Source organism: Pholis gunnellus (genome assembly GCF_910591455.1).
Source record: "Pholis gunnellus genome assembly, chromosome: 4".
Taxonomy (NCBI): Eukaryota; Metazoa; Chordata; class Actinopteri; order Perciformes; family Pholidae; genus Pholis; species Pholis gunnellus.
Window position 1 is genome coordinate 25,108,617 of NC_136530.1, and position 23,198 is coordinate 25,131,814.

The 23,198-nt window shown below is 42.6% G+C and overlaps 1 protein-coding gene across 1 annotated transcript in view; it reads left to right on the forward strand.

Annotated features, from left to right (window-relative positions):
- The first annotated feature begins 7,711 nt into the window (after positions 1–7,711).
- ect2 (epithelial cell transforming 2) overlaps positions 7,712–23,198 on the forward strand; it is a 51,196-nt gene continuing 35,709 nt past the window's right edge. The window contains exons 1-12 of the mRNA XM_079158054.1: positions 7,712–7,826; positions 8,511–8,677; positions 9,312–9,391; positions 13,207–13,299; positions 14,727–14,909; positions 16,194–16,283; positions 17,634–17,741; positions 18,995–19,068; positions 20,611–20,745; positions 21,118–21,223; positions 21,713–21,775; positions 22,778–23,003. Coding sequence (XP_079014180.1) covers positions 8,545–8,677; positions 9,312–9,391; positions 13,207–13,299; positions 14,727–14,909; positions 16,194–16,283; positions 17,634–17,741; positions 18,995–19,068; positions 20,611–20,745; positions 21,118–21,223; positions 21,713–21,775; positions 22,778–23,003 — 1,291 coding nt within the window. The 5' untranslated portion in view covers positions 7,712–7,826; positions 8,511–8,544. The remainder of the gene's footprint in view (positions 7,827–8,510; positions 8,678–9,311; positions 9,392–13,206; positions 13,300–14,726; positions 14,910–16,193; positions 16,284–17,633; positions 17,742–18,994; positions 19,069–20,610; positions 20,746–21,117; positions 21,224–21,712; positions 21,776–22,777; positions 23,004–23,198) is intronic.

A 23,198-nucleotide genomic window follows, 5' to 3' on the forward strand; every position in this document is an offset into this window, starting at 1 on the left:
GCAGCAGATGTCAATCTACACAATATGACATTCCCACTTCCAATGTAGACAAAACAACGGGGTCGGAGCACTTTCTTTGTGCTAAAAGGCACATGGTCAATTTCCTTGTGTTAAAGGCAAGGTTCTCCTCCTGACAACCAAGTCCATCCACAACTGAGAACAACCTGATGTCTGTGTATCCTCATACATCTTATTGCTCTCACATTCATTTTTACAAAAATAATTTGACTGTGTGTCATGTTCCTTCATCACCATGAACCATACATTGAATCCCACATACACCGTCCTGCTGCCACAAATACTGAATTCATTTAATTACTTAATTACTTAATCCACTGCTGAAAATAGTCCCTACAAATGTATCATTTCCTCGTGTTTGAGTAGCGTTCCCTACAACTTACAGTGTCCTGGTGTTTTTTTATGAACAATATACAGTATATATAACCAGTGTTTATAGTTGTAGAATAAATGGGCTCGGGGCTGAGGGAAATCAGAGAGTATTGACCATTTCTTTTTTACTTGTCATGGGATTTGTTGACAAGGCGAATATGAAATACCATCAGCCTTATTCTTTGGGTTAGAAAAGATGATGGGGTTATATGAATATTGAAAATGTCAATGCAGACTTGAAACACGTTGATCTTTAGGAGGCAGGTGAAATGATTTGACTAAAGACTCAGTCTTCTCCTCTCAGAGGCCCATCACCTGCTGCAAACACACGCTGCATTCAGTTAACCTTTCAGGACATTTTCACAAAAAGGTTGTTTGTCACTTTTTCCAATGTAAGCAAATCTAATATGACATGTCTGTGACAAAATGACATATGTACTGTTGACAATGTATTTTTTGAGCAACTCTAAATTCTGAACCACAATGTAGTGTTTCTGTCGTATTTCTAGAGAAGCACAGATTGTTGTTTAGTCAGTGTGGCCCACGAGCAGAGAGAGAGGTTGAGAGAGTAACATGATGAATATGTAGTCAGAGGCTTTCAGACACGGAGACAAATGTCACAATAATGTGTGAAGAATCGGCACTGACCTCGGAGGGTGAAGACAGAGTTTCTGAGCATATCACAAACACGAGGAATAATCTTTTATTTATCTCTCTGAGGCAAATATCCTGAGAGACTTTTCACCAGAGGTCAGAGTTTAATAAGAACTGTAGATTATTGAGCCCTCGTTAGTTCTCTAATATTATTAAAGGTATTGATTGAAACATTTGTAAATGTCAGTAAATCCATACCTCGGTATGATCCTGAGAATGGAGACGATTTGTAACCTTAGAGCTGGGTATTGTTTAGGAGATCACGATGCCAGTACCAATACCACCTTACAGGGTTACACGTTACAAGGTTATTTTACTGTCATTGTACAAAAGGGTTGCACAATGAAATGCAGACTGCAGTCCCATTTTGCTACACAACAAAAACACCAAAAAACTAAAACTATATTATGTGTGAAGGAAGTTAAGGAGTCTCACAGCCAGAGGAATGAAGCTGTTCTGAAGTCTGCTGGTTCAGCAGCTGGTTCTTCTGTTTCTCTTTCCAGACGGCAGCAGGTGAACCAGTTGATGCTGGGTGGGTTTTGTCTTTTATTATCCCTTTAGCTCGTCTCCGGCTCCTCTTCTCACCTACATGATGCTCAGTAGATGGTGCCAGTGATGTTCTGGTTTTAATCCCCCGCTGTAGAGCCCTCCTGTCCTGTGCCTTAAACATCCCATAACAGTCAGGATGCTTTCTATCACCCCTCTGTAAAAGTCAAGAGACAAGAACTTAAAGTGATACCCATACCAATAGATTACGTCATTCTATACCTATCATGTGAATGGAAGCTTTGTGTGTCCCACTGGCTAGCTAACAGCGCTCCTGCAGCAGTTACCGCGTATGACGGCGTTCCCCGACTCATGGTAGCAGCACAGTTCTGTGCCCTCCAGGTTAAATCTTTTAGCTCTGTCAACACCGTTGCTAGTGCTGTTCGCGCTGTTAGCACTGCTAGCTGCTAGTCACCTGCTCAGACATCTCCATGTTCAGAGCGGTGTGGAGGCAGGCAATCCTAGCTGTATAGCTGCTGCGGTAGCGGGCCAATCACACATTGCATTAAATCGATGAATGCTTGAATTGGCTGTGAGCAAAACCAACCTGCTTACATCTCAAGAATTGGTCGTCTCCCTTTACCTTTGTGTGTGTTTTTGGTGACTGAGTGTCAAAGAGCAGAGGCCTGAGTTAGAAATCTAACGGTTTAGGGAAGTGTACAGAGGACAAAGCTGGAGGGAAGAAAGATAAGGTCTTGACAAAGCTTTGTTCCACACAGCGAACCTCCTGAGGGCTGAATACAGAAAGACAGACAGAGATTGTGTGTGCGTGTGTCAGTAAGATGACTGAAGGAGCAGTCCGACAGCCACCGGAATGTGACAAGCATGCTAAGGCTTTCACAGAAGTCAGCGTAGAAGAAGAAAAGCAAAAAGGAATGGCTGGAAATGAATGTCTCCACTGTGCTCCGGACCGCATGCTGCTACCCAAAGGACCGCTGTTTCTGTGTCTGTCTTTTTACTTTGTGTCTGTCTGATTGCATCATTATGTGTACGTGCTTTTGTGTGTAATGTGTTGCGTTTTCTCTCTTCAACGATATACTATTGGTTATTTTCCCTCAGTGTCTCAGGCTTCCGGGGAGGCTAGGCCGGTTTTAGCAAACCCTTTGCCCCTATTTCGACACCAGAGGTACTCTCCCACAATAGCAACTATCGCCTCCCACCCCCGAGGTTCCTTACTGTAAACAGCCTATCAGTTTACCAATGTCGGGTAACGATTACAAGGAGGATTTTTAGTTTTTAGAACAACTCACGCTGAACTACACAAATCCGGTTCTGTAGGTTCACTTTGTGGGATTTAGGCAGACGTCTTAACTATCAGGACACTTAGGCAGAACCTGTGGGTGGATTTTCCCCACTGTGAACGACCTTCTGTTTGGTTTCTTTAGAGACGTTTTATAAGGTTTGACCAATCATGAGTCTAAATAAGAATTCACACCCACCTCTGCCGGAAGGCGCCCCTCCTGGCACGACGAAGGGGGAGAAGGAAAGAAAAAGAGGAAACTCTAGTTCTAAGTTCTTTGCAATACTATGGTAAAGCAAGTGTCTTTATTTTCCAAAATCAAGTTAGTACAAGTTTACATGCTAAAGCGTATATTTCCTTTTATAGGAAAACTCTGTGTGAAGGGTCTCTACATAAAGTGAGCTAAAGCTTATATGTTTTAAAAGTGTTCTGCAATTTCATTTTATTTCCTTTTATAGGAAAGCTATTACATAATTCTATTTCCACATTCAAGTTGGTACTAGTCTATTTGCTTCTCTACAATATAACACTATTTCCACATTGAAGTTGGCTTTTATAGTATAATACTATTTGCTCACAGCCAACCAGTTTGTATGGAATTCACCCGAGCAACTGGTTTGTGTGAAAGATATCTAGCTCAGGGTTTCTCAAGAGGGAGTACCTGAAAGATATAATGCAGCAGGCGCCTTGCCTTGGCCGGAGGAAGCGCTCTGAAGCAAAGCGTGTGTGCCCCCTTTATAGCTCTCTCTGCAGTGGGATCAGGAGCCCCCCCCCCCTCTCTTTTGCAGGCTTCCTATCCAGGCCCTCCCTTTTACATGACGTAATTCATTTACAGTAGAAGCGTAGCTGTGGCTGATATTTCCTATTATGGTGTTAAGTACATTTAACCCATTGAGTCCTGTACTGCGCATGTGAGCATAATATAGCAGGTCTCCCTATGATACCGTTTTTGACATTTGTTACAGCATTATTCGATATTAAATGTTGTCATTCCGGCCAGCTGCTCATTGAGTAGAGACATGTGTGGCTTTGTAGCAGATTACATTATGGGGAAGGGAATGTATTTAAAAACATCAGACGCTCATTATTCCTAAAGTTGGGGCACAACATGTTACCCTGAAAAAGTATGCTAACGTGTTGCTGCTTCGGAAATAAGACCTCATTACACCTGGTATCAATGAGATTCTTATCTTGATCTCGTCTGTGTTGTGATCGCATATCAGTATGCACACAAGGTAGTTGGGGCTGAGATCTGTGCCAGGTTTAAGGAAGCCCCGGATGACAATTCTTGAGGGGCTGCAAGGTTCAATGGAGAAACTTGTTTGCAGGAGTGCTGGCACAGCAACCCTGTCCTCGTCATGCCCGCTGTAACTGTCCCTTCATTTTTGACAGCAGGAAGAGGGGGAGTTAGATGTCTTTTCTTAAGAAAATGGTCCCTGTGGAGACTTATACCAGAGATCCAGTCACAACGTGAGCCAGAACATCTCAGACTGACTGCATGTTAATACCATGTGTAAGGGGCTCCTGTGGCTCAGCAGCGGTCACCCACCAATCAGAAGGTCAGGGGTTCAATCCCTGGCCCAAGCAGCCTACATGTTGGTTTGTCCTTGGGCAAGATACTGAACCCCAAATTGCTCTTGATGGCTGCCATTGGTTTATGAGTGAGAATGTGGCACCTTGTATGGCAGCCTCTGGCACCGTGAGAATGGGTGAATGCTGGCTTGTGTTGTTGTTGTGAGTGGTTGCTAAATAAATGCAGTCAATTTACCATTTACCATTGATGGGGTCCTACTTTGGACAACAAAAATGCAATTTAATTGTATTGGTTGACGTTAACTTGACTGACTCACGTAACTAAATACTGATGTGATAAACTGTCAATGTTTACTCACTTGGGACTCGAACAGCTGTCTACTTGACAAAAGTCCTGTGTCTGTTTTACATTTTGATTGTTTTGATGTTGTTGATGTTGTTTTATCTTTACCGTATTTAGCACTACAGTAACCCCTCACCTTATGTTACCTTATATAAAAATGGTTCCAATGACTTCCACGCAGTGAGGTATCCAGATATTAAATTTGGGGAAAAAAGAGGCCTGGTATTGGATCAGGAATTTCCGCATCACGTTATTTTGTCTTGGATAGATAAACCAGCCATTAAGAAAATATATATGTTTGATTAATCACATCTTAGTTTTATGCATGTGCTATTGAAAAAATATACACACGTTAAATACTTAATAAATAAGATTGAATAAATGCATTCAGGTGGAGTTAACAGACTACCTCACTCTTTTCATTTCCTCTGATCAGTTAGGCTGCAATTATCAGAAGAATACCAACATTCAGGCTTAAAGCCTGTGGCTCAAAGGTGTATTGCAGATGTTAAATAAAAGAATATGGAAGAAATTCTCTACCGAGTAGAGGTGTCAGTATGAAAATGTTAATTCTAGGGACAGGCATTTCAAATAGCTTAGGCTATAAATGCTGTGGTATGTGGCATTGGTTCATGTTATATACTTGCTCCTGTTATTATTAGTAGTGGTCATTTTTCCATCATTATTCTGCTTACTACTCTCATTGCATGAATCATTTCTGTCATATGCATTGAATGTGTTGTAACTCTGTTATGTTGTTCGTTCTGTACACATGACATCTATCACACTTCTGTCCATCCTGATGGAGGATCCTCCTCTGTTGCTCTCTGAGGTCTCTTCCTCTTTTCTACCCATTAAAGGGGTTTTGGGGGAGTTTTCCCTGTTCTGATGTGAGGGTCCTGGGACAGAGGATGTCACATGTGTACAGATTGTAAAGACCATTTTTTTAATTATCCAACAGAAAAACCCACCCCAGTGTTGCCAACTCTTCTCCAATGAAAGTAGCTAGCAGCATTAAAAGGCATAAATCTAGTGAGGAAGTTGCCAAGTCAGCAACACTGACAGACCGTCCCTTCAGGACTCCCTCCAAAGCCAACCCCCAAAATCATCATGATGAACCTAAACAACCAACATGGTTATTGGCAGTACTCACAGCTGTTAAGTTAGCAGCTCGTGGAGGACTCCACTGGCGCGCAGTAAGTGCACAGGCAGAATGCGCACAGGTAGACAGGTAGCCCGTCTGATTGGACGAGTGTATTACAGTCCTGTGAATGCCACAGATACCAGATTTTTGTCTTTATTTTTATATTTTGTCGAAGTATTTGATTTGTTGTTTGCTGATTTTCAATGAATATTAAAAAATAAATGACCACCTCTACCTTTGTATTTAAACAAATAATATTCCAGAAAGAAAAAGTTGAATTGTGCATTAGTGGTGCAATAATACAACGATACAAACGGTTTTGTTGGCATGTGTTTGTGTATGAGCTTATGATCTAAAGCAGAGGTGCTGCAGTCTGTTTGCGTGAGCTACCTTTTATTTCACTGCGCTGAGGAAACAAAAGCCAGTTCACAGAGCTCTGGGCCTCTGAGCAATCATACTCTACTCTTTCATACAAACACCCCTGTGGAAAATGTGCTCTTCCCACCCGCCTTAGTCTGTGAGGTAAAATCCAAGCATCTCACGCATGTTTTATTTTTGATAGATTTACCCAATTATGAGAAGGGTTAGGCCTACAGTCACCTGCATAAATACAACAAAGTGTGTTGATTCAGGAACAGCAACAAAATGATTTTTGCAGGTATAACACAAAGATTATAGTCTAGTGATTCTGTACATTTTTGAAGGATGCGTTTCAATAATCATAGGCCTTCATGACATCTTATTTTAGGAGAGAAAAGCATAAAGTACCACACGTGCATTATTATGCGCTTGTGAAATATCAAAACCCTATATGAATACTTTTGATATTGACAGTAGCACATGTAAAAAGGGAATCAATGCAATGGCCAGAGAATACATTATTATTTGAATTTTTTTAATTGATTTTTCAGGGTCACGCTCAGCCCTGTTTTTACTAAGAAATGTGAACAAATGCAGGAAGAACTGATCTGGGTCTACAGTTGAAAGCTTTATTTGGAAATCAGTGATTCCAACTGTCGTCTGAAGGCAGAAATAGGCCCTTAAAATAACCTAAATGCCACTTGCCAATGATATTCAGATCAGGTGTTTTTGTTATCGAAAAATAGACCCCTACAGCGAACTACTTATGTTAAATTCTGCTTTTATTGTTTTGTGGCACAAATAGCACAGATAGACACTTTTTTGTTTACAGCAGTATCCGTTTATTTTCATTAATTTGCTAATATGCTAGACTTCTACTAATCTATATATATTGAAATCCAATAGTAGTTGCATTACACAGAATGAAAAGCAAAAAGCAGTACATTATTTTTAAATAGTTGTATAGTTATGCTGTATATTTGTATTAACATGGCCGTACTGTTGAATGCTGATTGAAACAGTTTATGTAAAACTAAGTTTCAATATATCAATTAATTAATACCCACGTTGTAGTTTCTTCTAGGAGATGAATGCAATATTTCCGACAGTACTTGAAGGTCTCCAGCCTGGGCAGCAAACGCATTGCGCGTCGTGATTTGAATGAACAGACCAATCAGCGGCCTCGCCAAACGGAAGCCGCTGGCTTTCCGTCACTCTTGCCCAATCACCGCGCAGCACCGTTGTTTGCCTTGCTTTTTGAAATGAGCTGTAACAGTGGACGGACACCGACTTGGGGCAACTATGAAGTAGTTAGCTGTCAACAAACTCAAGCCGCAACATTTCGACAATTTGGACTATTTTCACGTATAAAAGGCAATATGCGTCGACTCCAGACTTGAGACTTAACGGAGAGATGTTACAGCTTTCCTGAGTATTTTGGACCGAAGAAGAATTCACATACATTCTTTATTGTATTGTTGACTTACTAGCTCGGTAGCTAGCTAAGTTAGCTAGAGAGCTTACTGAATTGAACTAACTTAGGTCGGCCTTAGTGTAGCGCTGCTCGCAACCTTTCTGTTATTCCTTTATCTGAGTATCAGCCACCGAAACAGTGGGTAAGTGTGGTTTACTTTGAGCTAGTTTGTATTGTGTTAGCAGAAGCACAACACGTTATCGTTAAGCTAACCTCTGGTGCCGTGGTGAAGGCAGCCAACGTTAAAATAACGTATCCTGTAAGTTAATAATCACTGCTGGCCTCATAATTCAAGACATTTAGCCCACTTTGTTATACAAGGCATGTCTTAAGAAACACGAGAAGGAGAGAAAGGTTACCAACTGTTTCTGGTCTCCATAAACCGACTAACTTGTTTGTTAAAGACAACGTGTCCGGTCTCTGCTTGTTTCACGTTTTTATCACGATACTTTTTGTCTTCTGTTTTAGCCATAACCATAAATACAAGTTTTTGCAGCATTGAGATTTAGGTCACTGTAACTGTTACTTACACAACTTTACTGCACTGACTTGTCATTAAGCTGTTACGTTAACAACCTTTATTTTTCAGTGGACACTTTTGATCCTCCTCGTCTAGTTTGACCAGAGTCATCTCAGTCCACACATGTTGCTTTCTCTGCAGTTGAATTGTCTCTCAGACAGTATTTGTGTTTGAAGTCAAGCCCACTTGTGTCTCATGCCTTCATTCTGACAGTTGTCCCCTTCTTCTCCTTGTCTTCCCTTTTGCTCTCCTCTCTCTCTCTCTCTCTCCTCTGTCTCTCTGTTCATTCCCTGTAACGTCTGATAGTTTGGACACTTTGGTGCCTCCATAAGTCCCCGGCATGGCTGACAGCAGCATACTGACGTTAGGGACAGCTCGGAGTCTGTTGGTGGATACTTCAGTCTATGATTCGAGGATCGCAGAAACCACCAAGGACCATGTATTTCTGGGCATGGCCTGTAATGACGAGGAAGGTCAGTCTGCTACCATTTTGTCTTCGCTTCCCCCTCCTTCCTCTAAATATCTCGACCCATATACCTTCAGTTTCATCATAGATGATACCAACAGCTTGTAAAAACCAGGATCTTCCTGTAGAAGAAGTGGGAAGCTTTGGCCAGCGGTGAAATACTACTACTCTTATCATTTCTTCACTAACCAGGTGAGGCGTGGAGGTGCTCGGTATAGGCGATACTGTAAGCCATGGTATCAGGACTGATGAAGTCGGATCAGTGCATCCTTTGTTCTCAGTGAAACTGGATTTGTGGTTTTGCTTAACATACGTTGGCTTTGTACTTTACTCATATATTAATCCTCCTCCTACCTAATGTCTATGCACCCTTTCTCTCTCCCCTCTTAATCAGTGACGTTTAGTCTGGCTGTCAGTCAAAATGTGGAAAAACTTGCATCACCTCCCTGAGACGACCTACTCCTTGAGCTGTGTGTGTGTGTGTGTGTGTGTGTGTGTGTGTGTGTGTGTGTGTGTGTGTGTGTGTGTGTGTGTGTGTGTGTGTGTGTGTGTGTGTGTGTGTGTGTGTGTGTGTGTGTGTGTGTGTCCGCCCTTTCCCACCTTGTTCACTCTGTCTATCTGTTGCTCTTCATCTCTCTCAGATACGCTGCCAAAAGTGGAGACGAGGGTTGTTCTTGTGGGAGCAGCAGGCAGAAATGGAGCGCTGGTCAAAGCACTGCAGGTACATCCTTCCTCTATTAATCCTGAAGGTCCGCTAGCCTCCACCATCTGAGCTCGTCAACATCACCGCTGTTCTCTGTTGGTGAAGTAGGACACGGAAACTGTCCTTATGCTTGTGGGTTGAAACTGTCCACAGATGAGAACTTTCTGCCCGTTTTTCGTTAGTCAACTCTTCAGCGTTGTCTCAGGTGGGCGATGCATCTGAAGCAGCACGTAATGTGGAAATCCCTCGTGGATGCCCAGTAAGATGTTTTCCACAAACATCATAGAAATGGAATTGCATGTTCATGATTTCTGCAGTTCATAGCCGTGTATCTTGCCTTCACAAGGTCTAGCAATAATTTCTGACATGCAATCAGATATAGCGACATAAATAATCTGATATGAGCTCATACATTTATTTTTTCACTCTATTGACAATGCAAGCTTCCATTTATACAAAGCATACAAAAACCAGATCAGTTTATTGGCTCCAAATAAGAATGAAAATGAGGTATTTACCTCCATATGTTTTGGAAGGGCTATTCTGCCCCGTAATGTAAATGTAATATGATTGATTCAGAATAAGTAGCCTAGTGACAACTGAAACGTGTGTTTTTATCACAATAAAGACAGTATTGCAAAATCCATGTTGTTGCCGAGCGATACTGGTGATGGTGATAAAAGTAGTTTTCCACTCACAACTAAAGCAATATCTCAGAAACACCAAGAGGGAATTTCTTCATATTTGGCACACATGTCCACCTGGACTCAAGGTCAAAGGATAAAGTCACTGTGATCTCACTAAACACAAATTCAAATTTCAATTGAAACCTTTTATTGTTTTCAATGTAACCATTATGACTGCACCATAAACCATTGGTATAAACAATATAGCTCATGACTGTAAGGCACACAGACATAGATTCTTGGTAAAGGAAGGGATGGTAGCTGTGAGTACTAACAGAAGCCATTTTGGTGTTTTACGTGAAGGAATGGGCTGTCAGTGTTGACCACCGGGCAACTTTCTCCCTATATTTTGCAACTCTAGAGCTAGTTCTGCTCGCTACTTTTATTGGAAAAGAGTTGGCAACACTGGGCTGTGGTTTTCAGTTGAATATTGTTTTTAAATCTAGCGTATTCTTGCTAGTTTCTCAAGATGACATGGATTGCATTGTTCTAGTGTTGTGTTCTGGTGTTTATAGAGCTGCTACATGCAGAAGCTAACTCCTCTGAGTGGCTCGGTTAATTGACACTCCACTTAAATTTCTATACTCCGGAGACTTGTTTTGCGAAAAAAAGAGACAGCTTAATTTTTTTATTCAATAATATTGTCAAGAAGTGTGTCTGAGAGTTTTTATTTAAGGGAGAAGTGCACACACACCTTTCTCAAATCTGACACACACACACACACACCTGCCTGCCTGCCTGCCTGTCTGTGTAGATAAGGCATGGTAATAAAGAAGTCCGGGTTCCTATATTTGACAGCCTGAAGAGCCTTTGCAGCCCATAGTATTAAAGTGTAGCATGTGCATTGAAATGAGTGGCTAGTGTTTTTTGTTAACAGCTGCTGGCTGTGTGTTTGTATCACAGACCGTTCTCTGTTCCCTGACCAGCAGAGCAGCTCGTTAGAGATTATCAGCTCACTACACGACTCCACTCAGCTTAGACGACGCGTCTGTGTGCGGAACAAGAGGAAATGATCGCCTCCCGTTTGCTCATGATCTTGATGATTAAGGAGATTAAACAATCTCATAGCAGGCAGGACACCAGCACAGTATTATGGTGATGGAAATCTGACCTCTGGTTTACATCTATTATTTGGCCATGGAAGAATTTAAAGCTGACTTAGAGCTGGTCCCGGCGCTCCGCCATGGAGGAAATGTGCCCTGTGAATGCCAGTCAGCACCAGGGAGAACTCCCACGATGGATCCTCTCACACCAAGTAGCCGTCTCTTGACCTGCCCGGTTGAATCCCCCTCAGACTGCTTGGACCCATTTTGCCTGACTTGACTTGCAGGAAGACCGGGCGCAGCCGTTTACAGATACCAACATAATATCGCAGTTTTTAAAGGAGACGTCCTGTGTTTTTTTAATATGAGCTATCTTCTTCTTGTAAGTGGTTCAGAGAAGATGTCTCTAACTGATGTGCTTGCTCTTCCAGGAGGAGGTTAGCTGTAGTCTGGATTCACTGCTCCTATGAATTCAAATGGTGATCCGGAGACAAATTACTACCATGGGATAACCTACTTGTCCTCCGTGGTTATTTAGTATGCTCCATGCATTCAAAGTTTCTCAACAGCAGCTGGATACAACAGTTGTGTTTGCAACAGTCTGTCTCATGGCGTGGCTCTGCGTCCATTACCCTGTGTAGTGCGTCCACCACACAGCGGCTTTGAAGCGTTTCTCTCAGACAGGGAGGCTCCTTTACACAATACACTGGCTTCCCTTTCTGTGTGGGTGGGGCTTATTGCGCTCTGTCTCTATGTCACACTGTATAAGATGGATCCAACTAGGTTTTGGTTGCCATCTGTATGTGTGTGGATAATATGAAACGCTGCTTTTCCAAAGTGAGTTTGACTTTGTTTTTAGTAGAAGAGTTACCAGTAGGGATGTTAATAATTAACCGTTTAACTACAATAATAATTTTGACTGATTTACGGTACCAGTTAAAAGACAGATGAGCTGGTCAGCCCAGCCAGACATGTCGCTAACTTCAAGGCTAACCCCCTTCACTGTAATCCACAGACGCCTAGACGACTGCAGTGCTACGTTCACAGCTATAACGCTACTGTTTCACACTCATCGTCACACACTAGCTCTCACTGACTTCAACCACAGCAGCCCTGCGTGTAAGGCAGGGGATTTATGTGTCATTTCAGGTTGTATTCTAATTGCTTGGTGGGTAGACGTGGGTCGTAGCAGTTGTCACATCGAAGGGTTTTTGTTCCTAAATTGTTCTTTTACAATCGTCTTACTAACCTTGTTAGTCCAAATCCAGATTGGTATAATCTTTATCAGTCTTTTTTCCATTGGAGCAGACAGAAGCTGTATCTCACTACAGCCCTGGGTTAATGTTACATTTCCCTTTAACAAAACAAAGTGCGCCTGATCAGGCTGTCGAAACATAACCTGTCAAAGTGTGTCCACTTGTTCAGGGGGATGTTTAAGTGTGTACCAGTGTGTGTTTGTGTGCGCTCCGGTAAACAGCGTGGTTGTCAGTCTGTGAGTAGCGCTGTGTGAAGGTGATTTGGAGGCGTGGCGGCAGACTTAAGTGCTGTGAGAATGACTTCCTTCCCAGGTCTCCTGAGCCCTGTCACTTGTGAAGGCCTCCTGCTTAAATCATCTATTTCTCGCTGCCAATCTGCAGCGCGGCCACATCCAAAGACATCTGCCGACAGCTCCATCAGAGTTCTCTCGATTGCCTGCCCGACCGCCCGCCGCCATCGCTCATGCAACACACAGAAAAAGAGTGCCCCCCCCTACCCACCCACCCATTCTTTTCAGCTCCCCTTCTGTCTATGTCTTTTCCTGCCTCCATCCTCCCTGAGGGCTTTGAACTTTCATATTCATTTTTAAGAGAAATGTGTCCTCCTCTCAGCCTACCCCCTGTGACGCTTGATATTTCTTTGAAGTTACTGTCTTTAGACTTTGCAAGGACACGGACCCCGCCCCTCCTCGCCAACCTCTATTTTTGTCCTCATGTGGGGCATATGCGTATGAATTTGTCTCCAAATATCTCTTTGTTTCTCATTCTCTCTCGACCCTCTGTCCTTCCCCTCCTCCTTTTCAAATGCCAGTGTTTGACATCTGCTTCCTGCTGGTTGGTTTTTACAGGCCATCAGAGTAATGGAGGTACCGGTGGTAAAGATAAGAGAAGGCGATGCAGGTGCCGAGGAGAAAATGATGATAAAATCTATAGTCAATATGGTACAGTACAGCGTCTGCCTCTCTGTGTGACACTTTGATGGGGACTGGGGGAAGTGGTGCATGAGTCTTCATTCACACCGGGTACTCACTCAATCATTGTGCACTGATGGGGAATTGATTTGTGGGTGCATATTTAAATGCATGTGATGTCATACTTGATAACTTGATCACTCTCTAACCGAGATGGATTGCACTCAAATGTCAATGCAAGTTTCTGGGCTGAGGAGTCATTTAAAAGGCTCGCTATTTAGCTTCATGGCATTTGGAAACGGGCAGCTTCCAGCTGTTAAAAGTTGCTAGCAGTCCCGTGAAAATCACACAAAAGATCCCATTAGATGGGTCTTGGACTGCGATCAAAAGCAATGCACCTGAAGCTTTGATATCTGAGTGTCCTCTCCTGTTAAAGAAAGGCGTTAGCATTTTACAGAACATGTCAATTAGCTTTCTCTCTTGAGAGTGAGATGTGAAGATAACCGCAACATGTCTTTCCACATCACAGTCAGGATGTGGCAGGATTTTGATGTAGAGTCTAAAGTGTGTGTTGCCAGATATGGTGAAGTATTTTGTCTGTGCACAGCCATGAAGGCATCACATCCGACTGCAGCAAGCTTACAGACATGCTAGCATGGCTGTGGACTATTAGTCTTATACATTTGTAGATACATTTCTTTCTTCATGTGCAGATAACAAGACCTAACGTGTTCACTAGTGAGCTGCAGGAGTGTTTTTGAACACTGGGCAGAGCCACGCTCGCCGTTTTGCCTTCAGGCCTTATGCTAAGCTAGTGTATGATATTGGTATTAATCTGCTCATCTCACCTTTTTAGAGAGAAAGCTAATACGTGCATTTCCTAGAATGTTAAACTACTCACACAGGTGTCTGAACATTAACAAATGTCATTCTAATTCTGTGTGTCTCTTCACTTTGTCCTGTGCCATTTGTTTTATGGGCTGGTTTACAAGCAGCACGAGTCATTTCATCCCTCCAGCGCTGCCCATGAGCAGCCTGGCGGTTTGCTCCGTGTTATTGAGAGAGTAGCACATCGTCTCTTCTGAGAGGGCAGCACTGATTGTTTTCATGCAGCACTGAGCATGCTCTCTGTGTGGAACAGGGAGAGAATGCTGTCTACTGCATGTGTAGAATGATGGGGTGGTCAGTCGGTTTGTATTGAGAGCTGACCTTGGTACAACGTTGGAAACATTAAAAATCTTGCTGTCACTCAATTTCTCATAGTTTGATTCTTCTGACAGTGAGGAACCAGGTCAGCATTCAAACAATGCAAATGAACATTTGGTGTTTGCATATTTTCCATAATAATCAGTAAAACCTGACTGTCAGCCTCACTAACAAGGCTAACAAACCTTTCATTGCTGATTCATTGTTTCATTACATTTTCCATGTACCGCTCTGTCACTCCTCCTCTTCAGGACATCAACACCCCGTGCATACTGACGGACGACGTCCAGGAGTTGGGAGACGGAGAGAACACTGATTTTGAGACGGTGTTCGTCCTCGCAGACTTTGATTCTCCCGACTACAACTACCTCTACAAACGCGACAACCGCATTGTTGGGCCTCCCGTCGTGCTGCACTGTGCTGCCAAGGAGGAAGTAAGTGATTCATCTTTTTCTCTCTGGGGCGTGCAATGTGTCACGGACCGGATTCACCAACAGGATGTAATCAAGGAGTAATTCAATTCTTTTGAATAACTTCCCCACTTTGGTCTAAAGCATGGCTTCTCAAACCTTTTCAACTTGGGATTCAAACCAAGAATTTACAGCTTCTCTCTGAAATTCTCGCTCAGAGAAATATGTTGCCTGTTTGTCATGTGGGAAGGACCCACCAGAGACAGGCCTGAGATGATCCTTGATTTGAAGAATCAGAATGCACAAAAAGACATCCTGGGTGATGAAGGGGAGCTGCCCTCCGCCTGCTGTGCTGTCTGTCTGACAGACTTCACACAGGATGCTAATGTGGAACATGAACAATATACACACAGGCTTAGACTGCATTGATCGAGATGAGAATCTATTGATAACAGGAGAACTGGTCTCAGGCCATGTCCAAAGGCATTTATCTGACCTCAAGCCTAGTGTGTGTTGGAGTCACTATGTATGTTGACCTCTGTGGAGCATATAGTTTAAAAAGAGGTTTATTATCATATTTATTATAGGGTTGGGTACCAAACTCTGTACTTTTAAGGGTACTGACCGAGTTACGTAAGTACTACAGAGTACCCATTCATGTTTAATCAATCGGTGCCAAAAATGTGTTGCCTAGGTAAGTGTCAAGAGAGAAAGAGAGTGAGACTTGGTCACCCCTGCAGCCCGGGCCTCTGCGGTTTTCATAAAATGGATCTTGCAACAGGAGCTTGCTCTAAATGTTGAAGGTGTGGCAGAGTATTTATTTATTTATGTTTAAATGTACTGGACTCTCCCAGGGAGGGAGGGACCATGGTGCAAAAACATTGTTTCATCATGAAGGAATTTCTTCAAATTCAAAATCCTCCACCTGGACTCAAGGAGGAACCAGTTAGACATTGGTGGTCAAGGTCACTGCAGCCTCTGAACCCATTGGATATCGGTCTGCAGACGAAAAGACTTCAGGTGGAGGAGGCCTATACGATAGCTGGCGGGTTCCCAGAATGCATTTCGGCCAATGTGTTCCACCTTCATATGGACTGTTACCTGCGTTCAACCAAAGCACGCTTGGATATGATTGGTCAATAATACTACAAACGGACACCAGAACGACGCCAAAATCTTGTCAGATTCGACATGTGAATGCAGAATTTGTTCCAAGGTGTTCCACTGTACAGTCCTTAAAGATGGTGCTGTAGTCCTCATATTGTCACTGTGTTATGTTGTACGTCACTTTCTTTTCCCTCCTTGCAGCCTCTACAGTTTTCATGTCGTCCTCTCTACTGCACCACAATGCTCAACCTGTCGCTGTGTTTCACCGGCTTCAGGAACAAAGAGGAAATGGTGAGTATATTAATATATTAATAATTAATTCATATTTATGCAAGTTCAACTTTTCTTATGGAGGGATGATCATTTAGGCACTTTCTTGGCTCTTGATCCTCCTGTGTAGAAAGAGCCCATCTTCTCTAAGCGACAGACTAGTCTTTTGGGGAGCATCACTCCAGATGCATTGCCGTGACCTTTCATTTAGTATGCATGTTGTAGTGGAACACTTACTAATGGGGGTTTTCCGTGGAGGAGTGGAGGTCATGCTGTGAACAGCCTCTTGGAGTCGAGCATGATGTGTGTTTTTCCACAGCACAGCAGGGAGAAGTTGTTTGCCTTGATGACGGGCTGAACGTGTGCTGGTTTGCAGTAAATCCAGCAGGATCCTCCATGATCTCACAGTGGCTGTTTCTGCCCGCACTAGAAATGGGATGATATCATGGATTGCGATTAAAAAAAACACAATAAATTGATACTAATGAAATTCCATCATCCGGATGTTAGTATAATATGTATATTATCTGGATAATATTGTGAATCACAATCATTTCAGCCAGGATAATTGTCACATGACATTTTCATATAGTCCCATGCCAATGTACTATTTCTCCATTTTTTTTAAACTGGTCAGCTGACCAAATCATATTCTGTTGTGTTTTTGTTGAAGAATGGCATCGCTACCAAAATATCAGTACATTTGGTGATGATAATAAGAATCCACAGCAGCAGGAAGTGCTCATTAGAGAAACACTGCTGTTAGTACTGAAGGTGCAGACGGGAACTGGTGTGAAACTAAACTCCACAAACAGAGATTCGGTGAGAGTTTTTAGAAGAGCAGCAAATCATTAAGATCAACTACACCGTCACATGTCACACTGCTGCTTAGAACAGTCTCAATCCTTAAATAGATGGGTGCAAGCACTACTTAATGCTACGTTGTTGAGATGCCTCTCTTTGTCGTCTCAGTATACAGTGCGACTCTAAATACAATACAGTTCATCAGCACTGCAACATACAGCCATCAAAATGTCCATCAAGTTGAACACTTGATGAAAACATTTAAATATACCAGATAGTTGTTTTACTCCCAAAGATCTATTGACGTATGTTTCAGTTGGACTAGAGTCATAATGTTTCTGTCATGTTGTCCCTGCTTATTAGTGTACAATGTTACTCTTACACATTTCCACCCAATTGCTCTTCAAATGTTTCAGGTATACAGAGTGACTAATCAACTATGTGGGGCAAAGATGAATAGCAATAGAGAAGAAGTCATTGGCAGAGCAAACTGTTCAGCATAAACCACTGTGGCATTCGATGGCCTCTTTGTGCTAAACGGGTGCTTGCTGTTTTGTTTCCATGTAGAAGAAGTTGGTGAATCTGGTTCATCATATGGGTGGAACCATCCGCAAAGACTTCAGCACCAAGGTTACTCATCTCATCGCTTACTCCACTCATGGAGAGAAGTACAGGGTTTGTACAGGCTTTTTACTCTGTGTATCTGACATTAATACCACTGCAATATTGTTAAAAATGTATATCTATGTTTAAACTTGGCAATATACAAACCAGCTTTTAATAAATACCATCATTTACGTAATTTTGAATTGTTAAAATTCCAAGAATGTTTTGCCAGATTCAGAAAATAAGAGGACAAAGTGACCTGTAACCTTGTACCCTTCTCAAATGTTTGACTTTGATTTTTTGCCTCCTCCGTCAGCGAGGCTCTTTATCTTTTGCCAGACTTTATGAAGAACACAGTAATAATGTAATAGTAATTACTCTGGTTGTTCCACCATGTACCGATAGCTACCGGGGAAAACAGAAGTGCTATCCTCCTTGGTTGTGCAATAGTTGAGGCGCTTCTTTTGTGCCGTAAATGCAGCTTCATTTCCCCGTGATGTCCTACTAAACACAACTGCACAGTGAAAGCGTATCTCATAGGGAACCAATCTAAACACAGATGGTGTCATTAGTCTAACTCCAGCACTGTGCAATCAACAATCTCTTCATAATGATAAGTTCAAGCTAGACAATCTAATCTATTGCCACTTTAATTCCCAGTTGAGTCCTTTTTTTGTACTGACTTCAATACATCAGAATCAGAACCGTTTATTGCCATGGTACGTTGAACATACAATGAATTTGACATGACGGGAGGTGCATAAGATTTAACAATCAACACAGTGCAAAGTAGAAACATATTAAAATATGAAGTGCACAAACGAACAGATAACAGGACTATAAACAAGTGAGACGTAGTGTAAAAGAGTCGAGTGTATTTAAATAAGAAGCTAGAAGGGATGTGCGGGGGAGTGACCGGTAGGGCTCCCCTGAGTCCCCTACATGGCCTCCTCTATAGAGATACACTGAGATAGATGGATGGCAATGATCTTTTTTCTTCCTCTCCCTCCTCTGTTATTGCCTTTTTACTCTTTCAACATATTTTGTTGAAGCTCAACAAGACAAAATGCCAGGCCAATGTGTGACAGGCAGTCAAGGCTGCTTTACATTTGAAAGTGCAAAGAAATAAAAGGAGGATTCAGCCGCTCGTACTTGTTTTTGTATAGTGCCCAAAGTGAGAGGTGTTTGTTCCTGTCAGATGTGTATTGTGATTCTGATCAGGAGTAAAACACAGACTGTGGGTGGAATTCCTGGAGTTTTATTTACTTGCTCATTTCTGTTCCTCCTCTCTTTACTGTCTCTTCTTGTGTCCCATCTCTCAGCTGGCAGTGTGCATGGGGACGCCCATTCTGACTCCATCATGGATTCATAAGGCCTGGGAGAGAAGAGATGAAGTGTAAGTAGAAGGAAGGAAAGAAGCTTATGTATCATTCAAAGCTGCTCTCCTTTATGACAGTCGAGCTCTACAATGCATGCAAGTGTGAAAAGTTCTTTTGCCTCACTGTTGTGGGGAATGCTGTGTCCAGGTTGGCAATGAGATACATGGTTCAGGTAGCAGCTTCTCATTTTTCACCACCATGATAAGTGGTGGCTGGTCATATCTGCTGTTGACGGCAGGCTGAAGTCAAACTGTTGTCTGCTTGGTGTCCTCTCTGCCAGCCGGCATTTGTTCTCAGGGTTGGATTATTTGTGAGTGAAGAAACTCCACTCTGTAATATCAATGTACAACGGAGTATATGTCGCCTCTCTGTAAGCATACTGGCAGTGTTGGACTTGGTATCAGCAACTTCTAAATAACTTGGGTTTGGCTATGTGTTGGGTACTTTTAAGGGTAGCTGCAGTGCTGAACAAGTAGAGTAACTACCATTTGACTCATTTATTTTTCCAGCAAAGACAACCGATTCAAAGAGAAAACACTCGGTGGACAAATGAAACTACACTAAACATTGTCATCTGTCCACAGCTGCATACCAAACTCACAGAGGAAATCTAAAAACGTGATCCGCTTTGAAGTGGAAACACAAGACAAAGCCAGTACCTAAGATTCTTAAAGGTTCCGGTTCTGTGAAGTTCTGACCAAGCTACAGGATGTATTTAGCTCATTAGATCATTGTATTATTGTTGCAGTTAATGCATGTTTAGAAATAACTTTTGATTGAATCACAGACTATTATTAGTTTATTTATACAGTACAACACTTTTCTTCATTTTTTTACATTTCTCCTTTTACTCCTTTTAGGATAGTTACTACAAAGTCAGTTTTCTGTTAAGTGCTGACTGGGGAAATGGCATTTACAATAAAAGCTTGATCTATACGGAGGTGTAATGCATATTTGCCCCGTTTTTCTGTCAGACAAACGTTTTAATGGGGAAAAAATATCAATATCTCCAGGAAGAGAGAGGATGCTCCGGTGACGGACCTTCAGTTAGCAGCTGGAGAAACTCCAATTCAGCCAGCGTAAACCTCACAGCAGTGGCAACTAGGAATGTTAATAATCAACTGTTAACCAACAATAATTATGACTGATATTTGTTGTCAGTTAAACGTTTAAAGTGAAAAGGCCAGTCAGTCCACCTTAAGTGAGCTTGGGCCGCTAACTTCGGGGGCGAACCCCCTTCACTGTAATCAGCTGGTAGCAAGAGATTAGCATCTCCTCACAGACAAATATGCATGCAAGGCACTTATCTTGTCTGATAACAATTAATGATCGTCAAATTAGCTTTGCGAGCAGCAACGGAAGGTTTGCTGATCAGGATCAGACCGCTGGCACCTGGTTTCTAACTGTCCGTCCATGAAGTTTGTCCAATTTATAAAAAACAGGGCAAATATCTTCTTCAATCAAAAAAATATGTTTACGGTAAACCCGAACGCAGTTCCAGGAATGATGTCATGGTAGTATTGATGGTAACCGTGTTCCTCCCGCCTTCATGTGTTTAGGCACTTTTACGCAGGAGAAGAGGAGTTTCGAACGGAGTTCAAAGTGCCTCCGTTCCAGGACTGCATCCTCAGTTTTTTGGGTTTTTCAGATGAAGAGAAGGCCAACATGGAGGAGAGGACTCTGAAACACGGTCAGTGCTGCCGCACACGGGGATCTGTCATGGCAGCCATGCAGCAGCTTTTCTTGTTTTTTGGCAGACAGTCACGCAATTTACAGTGCTTAGACCTTTTTTTGTACACTTGCTCACTTGTATTTGGGCTTTTTGAAAACTCTTTGGATACTGACTATGTTCTTACTAGAGCCCAATGCAGACTCAGCATGTTGGGAAATCCAAAGTGTTAGTCCTGCTGCCCCCAGTTACAATCTTTACGCTATAATTGGATAACTGCTGTTTGAGAAAGGGGGTTTGTTCTGATTGAAGACACTCCTACATTACAATTAGTAAAGCTGATCCATGTGTATGTTTTCATCATCATCCCCCTGGTTTTCTGTGTCTAAGGTGGCAGTTCTCTTCAGGTTGGAGATGAGAGGTGTACACACATGGTGGTGGAGGAAAACTCAGTAAAGGAGCTGCCGTTTTCTCCCAAGAAACTCTATGTGGTCAAACAGGAGGTAGGTAGGGTTTCTTTTTTTGAGTTTGTTGAAGTGCTACCAAAGAAAAGAACACGTGACACCTGTGGTACTGGTCAGGCACCATCTTGTCATAACAGGATAACTGTTTTGCTCCAGGAAGATACAGACGCAAGGGGGACAAGAGGAAAATAATGAATCCTCTCAGTTTTTCTTCTCCTACACAGAAAGCCAAATGATCAATTGCACAGGATTCCTTTTTATGGATACAGTCTCTACTCCCCTCGCTCTGTCTGTGCTGTCAGAGAGCGGGATCAATAATAGATTTCCCCATTCCAGTGGATGAACAATTTGAGCAAAAGTAGTTTATGTGTAGTTCTAACCCTGCAATCAATATGGCCTTTTCTTTACTCCGTCACTTTTATTGGTTTTCAAAGGAAAGTCTGTCACTATAGTTTCAGAAATCCTTTTTAATATACCTCTATCCTAACCCTGGAGACGGTAAAAACACTTTTCTCTCCTCTGTGCTAGTGGTTCTGGGGCAGCATTCAGATGGACGCTCGTGCCGGAGAGTCCATGTACTTCTACGAGAAGGTGAGTGTGTTATGGTTTCATGTTCATGTACATGTGAGTCTGTAGTTATTCATGTACACTCTCCTAAAGGATACTTCACACAAGCAAGACATTTGAATGTAGTATAGCACCATCCATAGAACAAGGTCACAAAGGGCTTTACTAGAATCAATTAAATTAAACACCAGACAGCACAAGGTGACCCACAGGAGTTTAAATACGGGAGTCTTCAGCTCATTGTTAAAGGCGTCAACAGAGACCGCACATCTAATGTCTACAGGAAAAGCATTCCACAGTGTAGAGCTACCACTCCAATGGCACGAGGGACAACCAGTAAGTGACCTACTCGTGATATAGGCATGGCGCAGAGCTCTATATGTGTAAACTAAAACCTGAAAGGTAAAGAAAATAAGATGGGTGTGATGTGAGTCTTCCTACCGGACCTGGTCAACAGCTTTGCAGCAGATGTTCTCGACCATTTGTATCCAGTTCAGAGACAACGTGCTTCGACAAGTGCAAAGGGAATTCCAGTAGTCGACCTAGGATGATATAAAAGAGTGAACCAGCTCTAGTCTCTGGGTTTGGCAACGATTTGAAGATGCAAGAAACGCGTACGGGTCAATGACTTGATGTGTAGATCAAAGTCTATAGACTGGTCAAGCATAACGCCAAGACTTCTAAGATTGCACTATCCAGCTGAAGAATCAGACCCGATACGAGTTACCCCACCCTTAAAGCAAGAATTCACCATTTGAGGTCAAGATCCATTTTAGCCAAAGCGACAGCATTATACAATCAGGAATCAGGAGTTACACATAAAAGAAAAAACGGGTCATTTGTCTGTGTGGCTACCTCACTGTTCAACAGATAATTCTATTAGTTGCAAAATGTTTTTGCTTCAAGGTGTTAATTTCCCACCATCATCATAATATAGGAGACATGCAGCTTGTTTGCATTTTGTTCACTTAACCTGTATTGGTCTTGTCCTTCTATATTTAATATCTGTGTCCCACTGTACTTCAGAATGACAGCCCCGCCATGAAGAAGGCCGTGTCCCTCCTGTCCCTCACCACCCCCAACAGTAATCGCAAGCGTCGGCGCCTCAGGGACACGCTGGCTCAGTTCACCAACGAGACGGAGATCTCCCCCTTCCCTCCGCCACGCAAAAGGCCGTCAGCGGAGCACTCGCTGTCCATCGGGTCTCTGCTGGACATCTCTAATACCCCTGAGACGTGCAAGGCCTTGGCAGGTAAGAAAGAATGATGGAGGACTGGAAAAGAACTGCTCGATCCAACCCTAAAACCTTTTTCCTTCTGGTTGACAGTTAATGGTAAATGGACTGTATTTGTTTAGTCTTTTCTAGTCTTTCTGACCACTCAAAGCGCTGTATATATGGAAAATGCAGTAACTCAGACCAGTGATTTTCAACCAGTGTGCCGTGAGA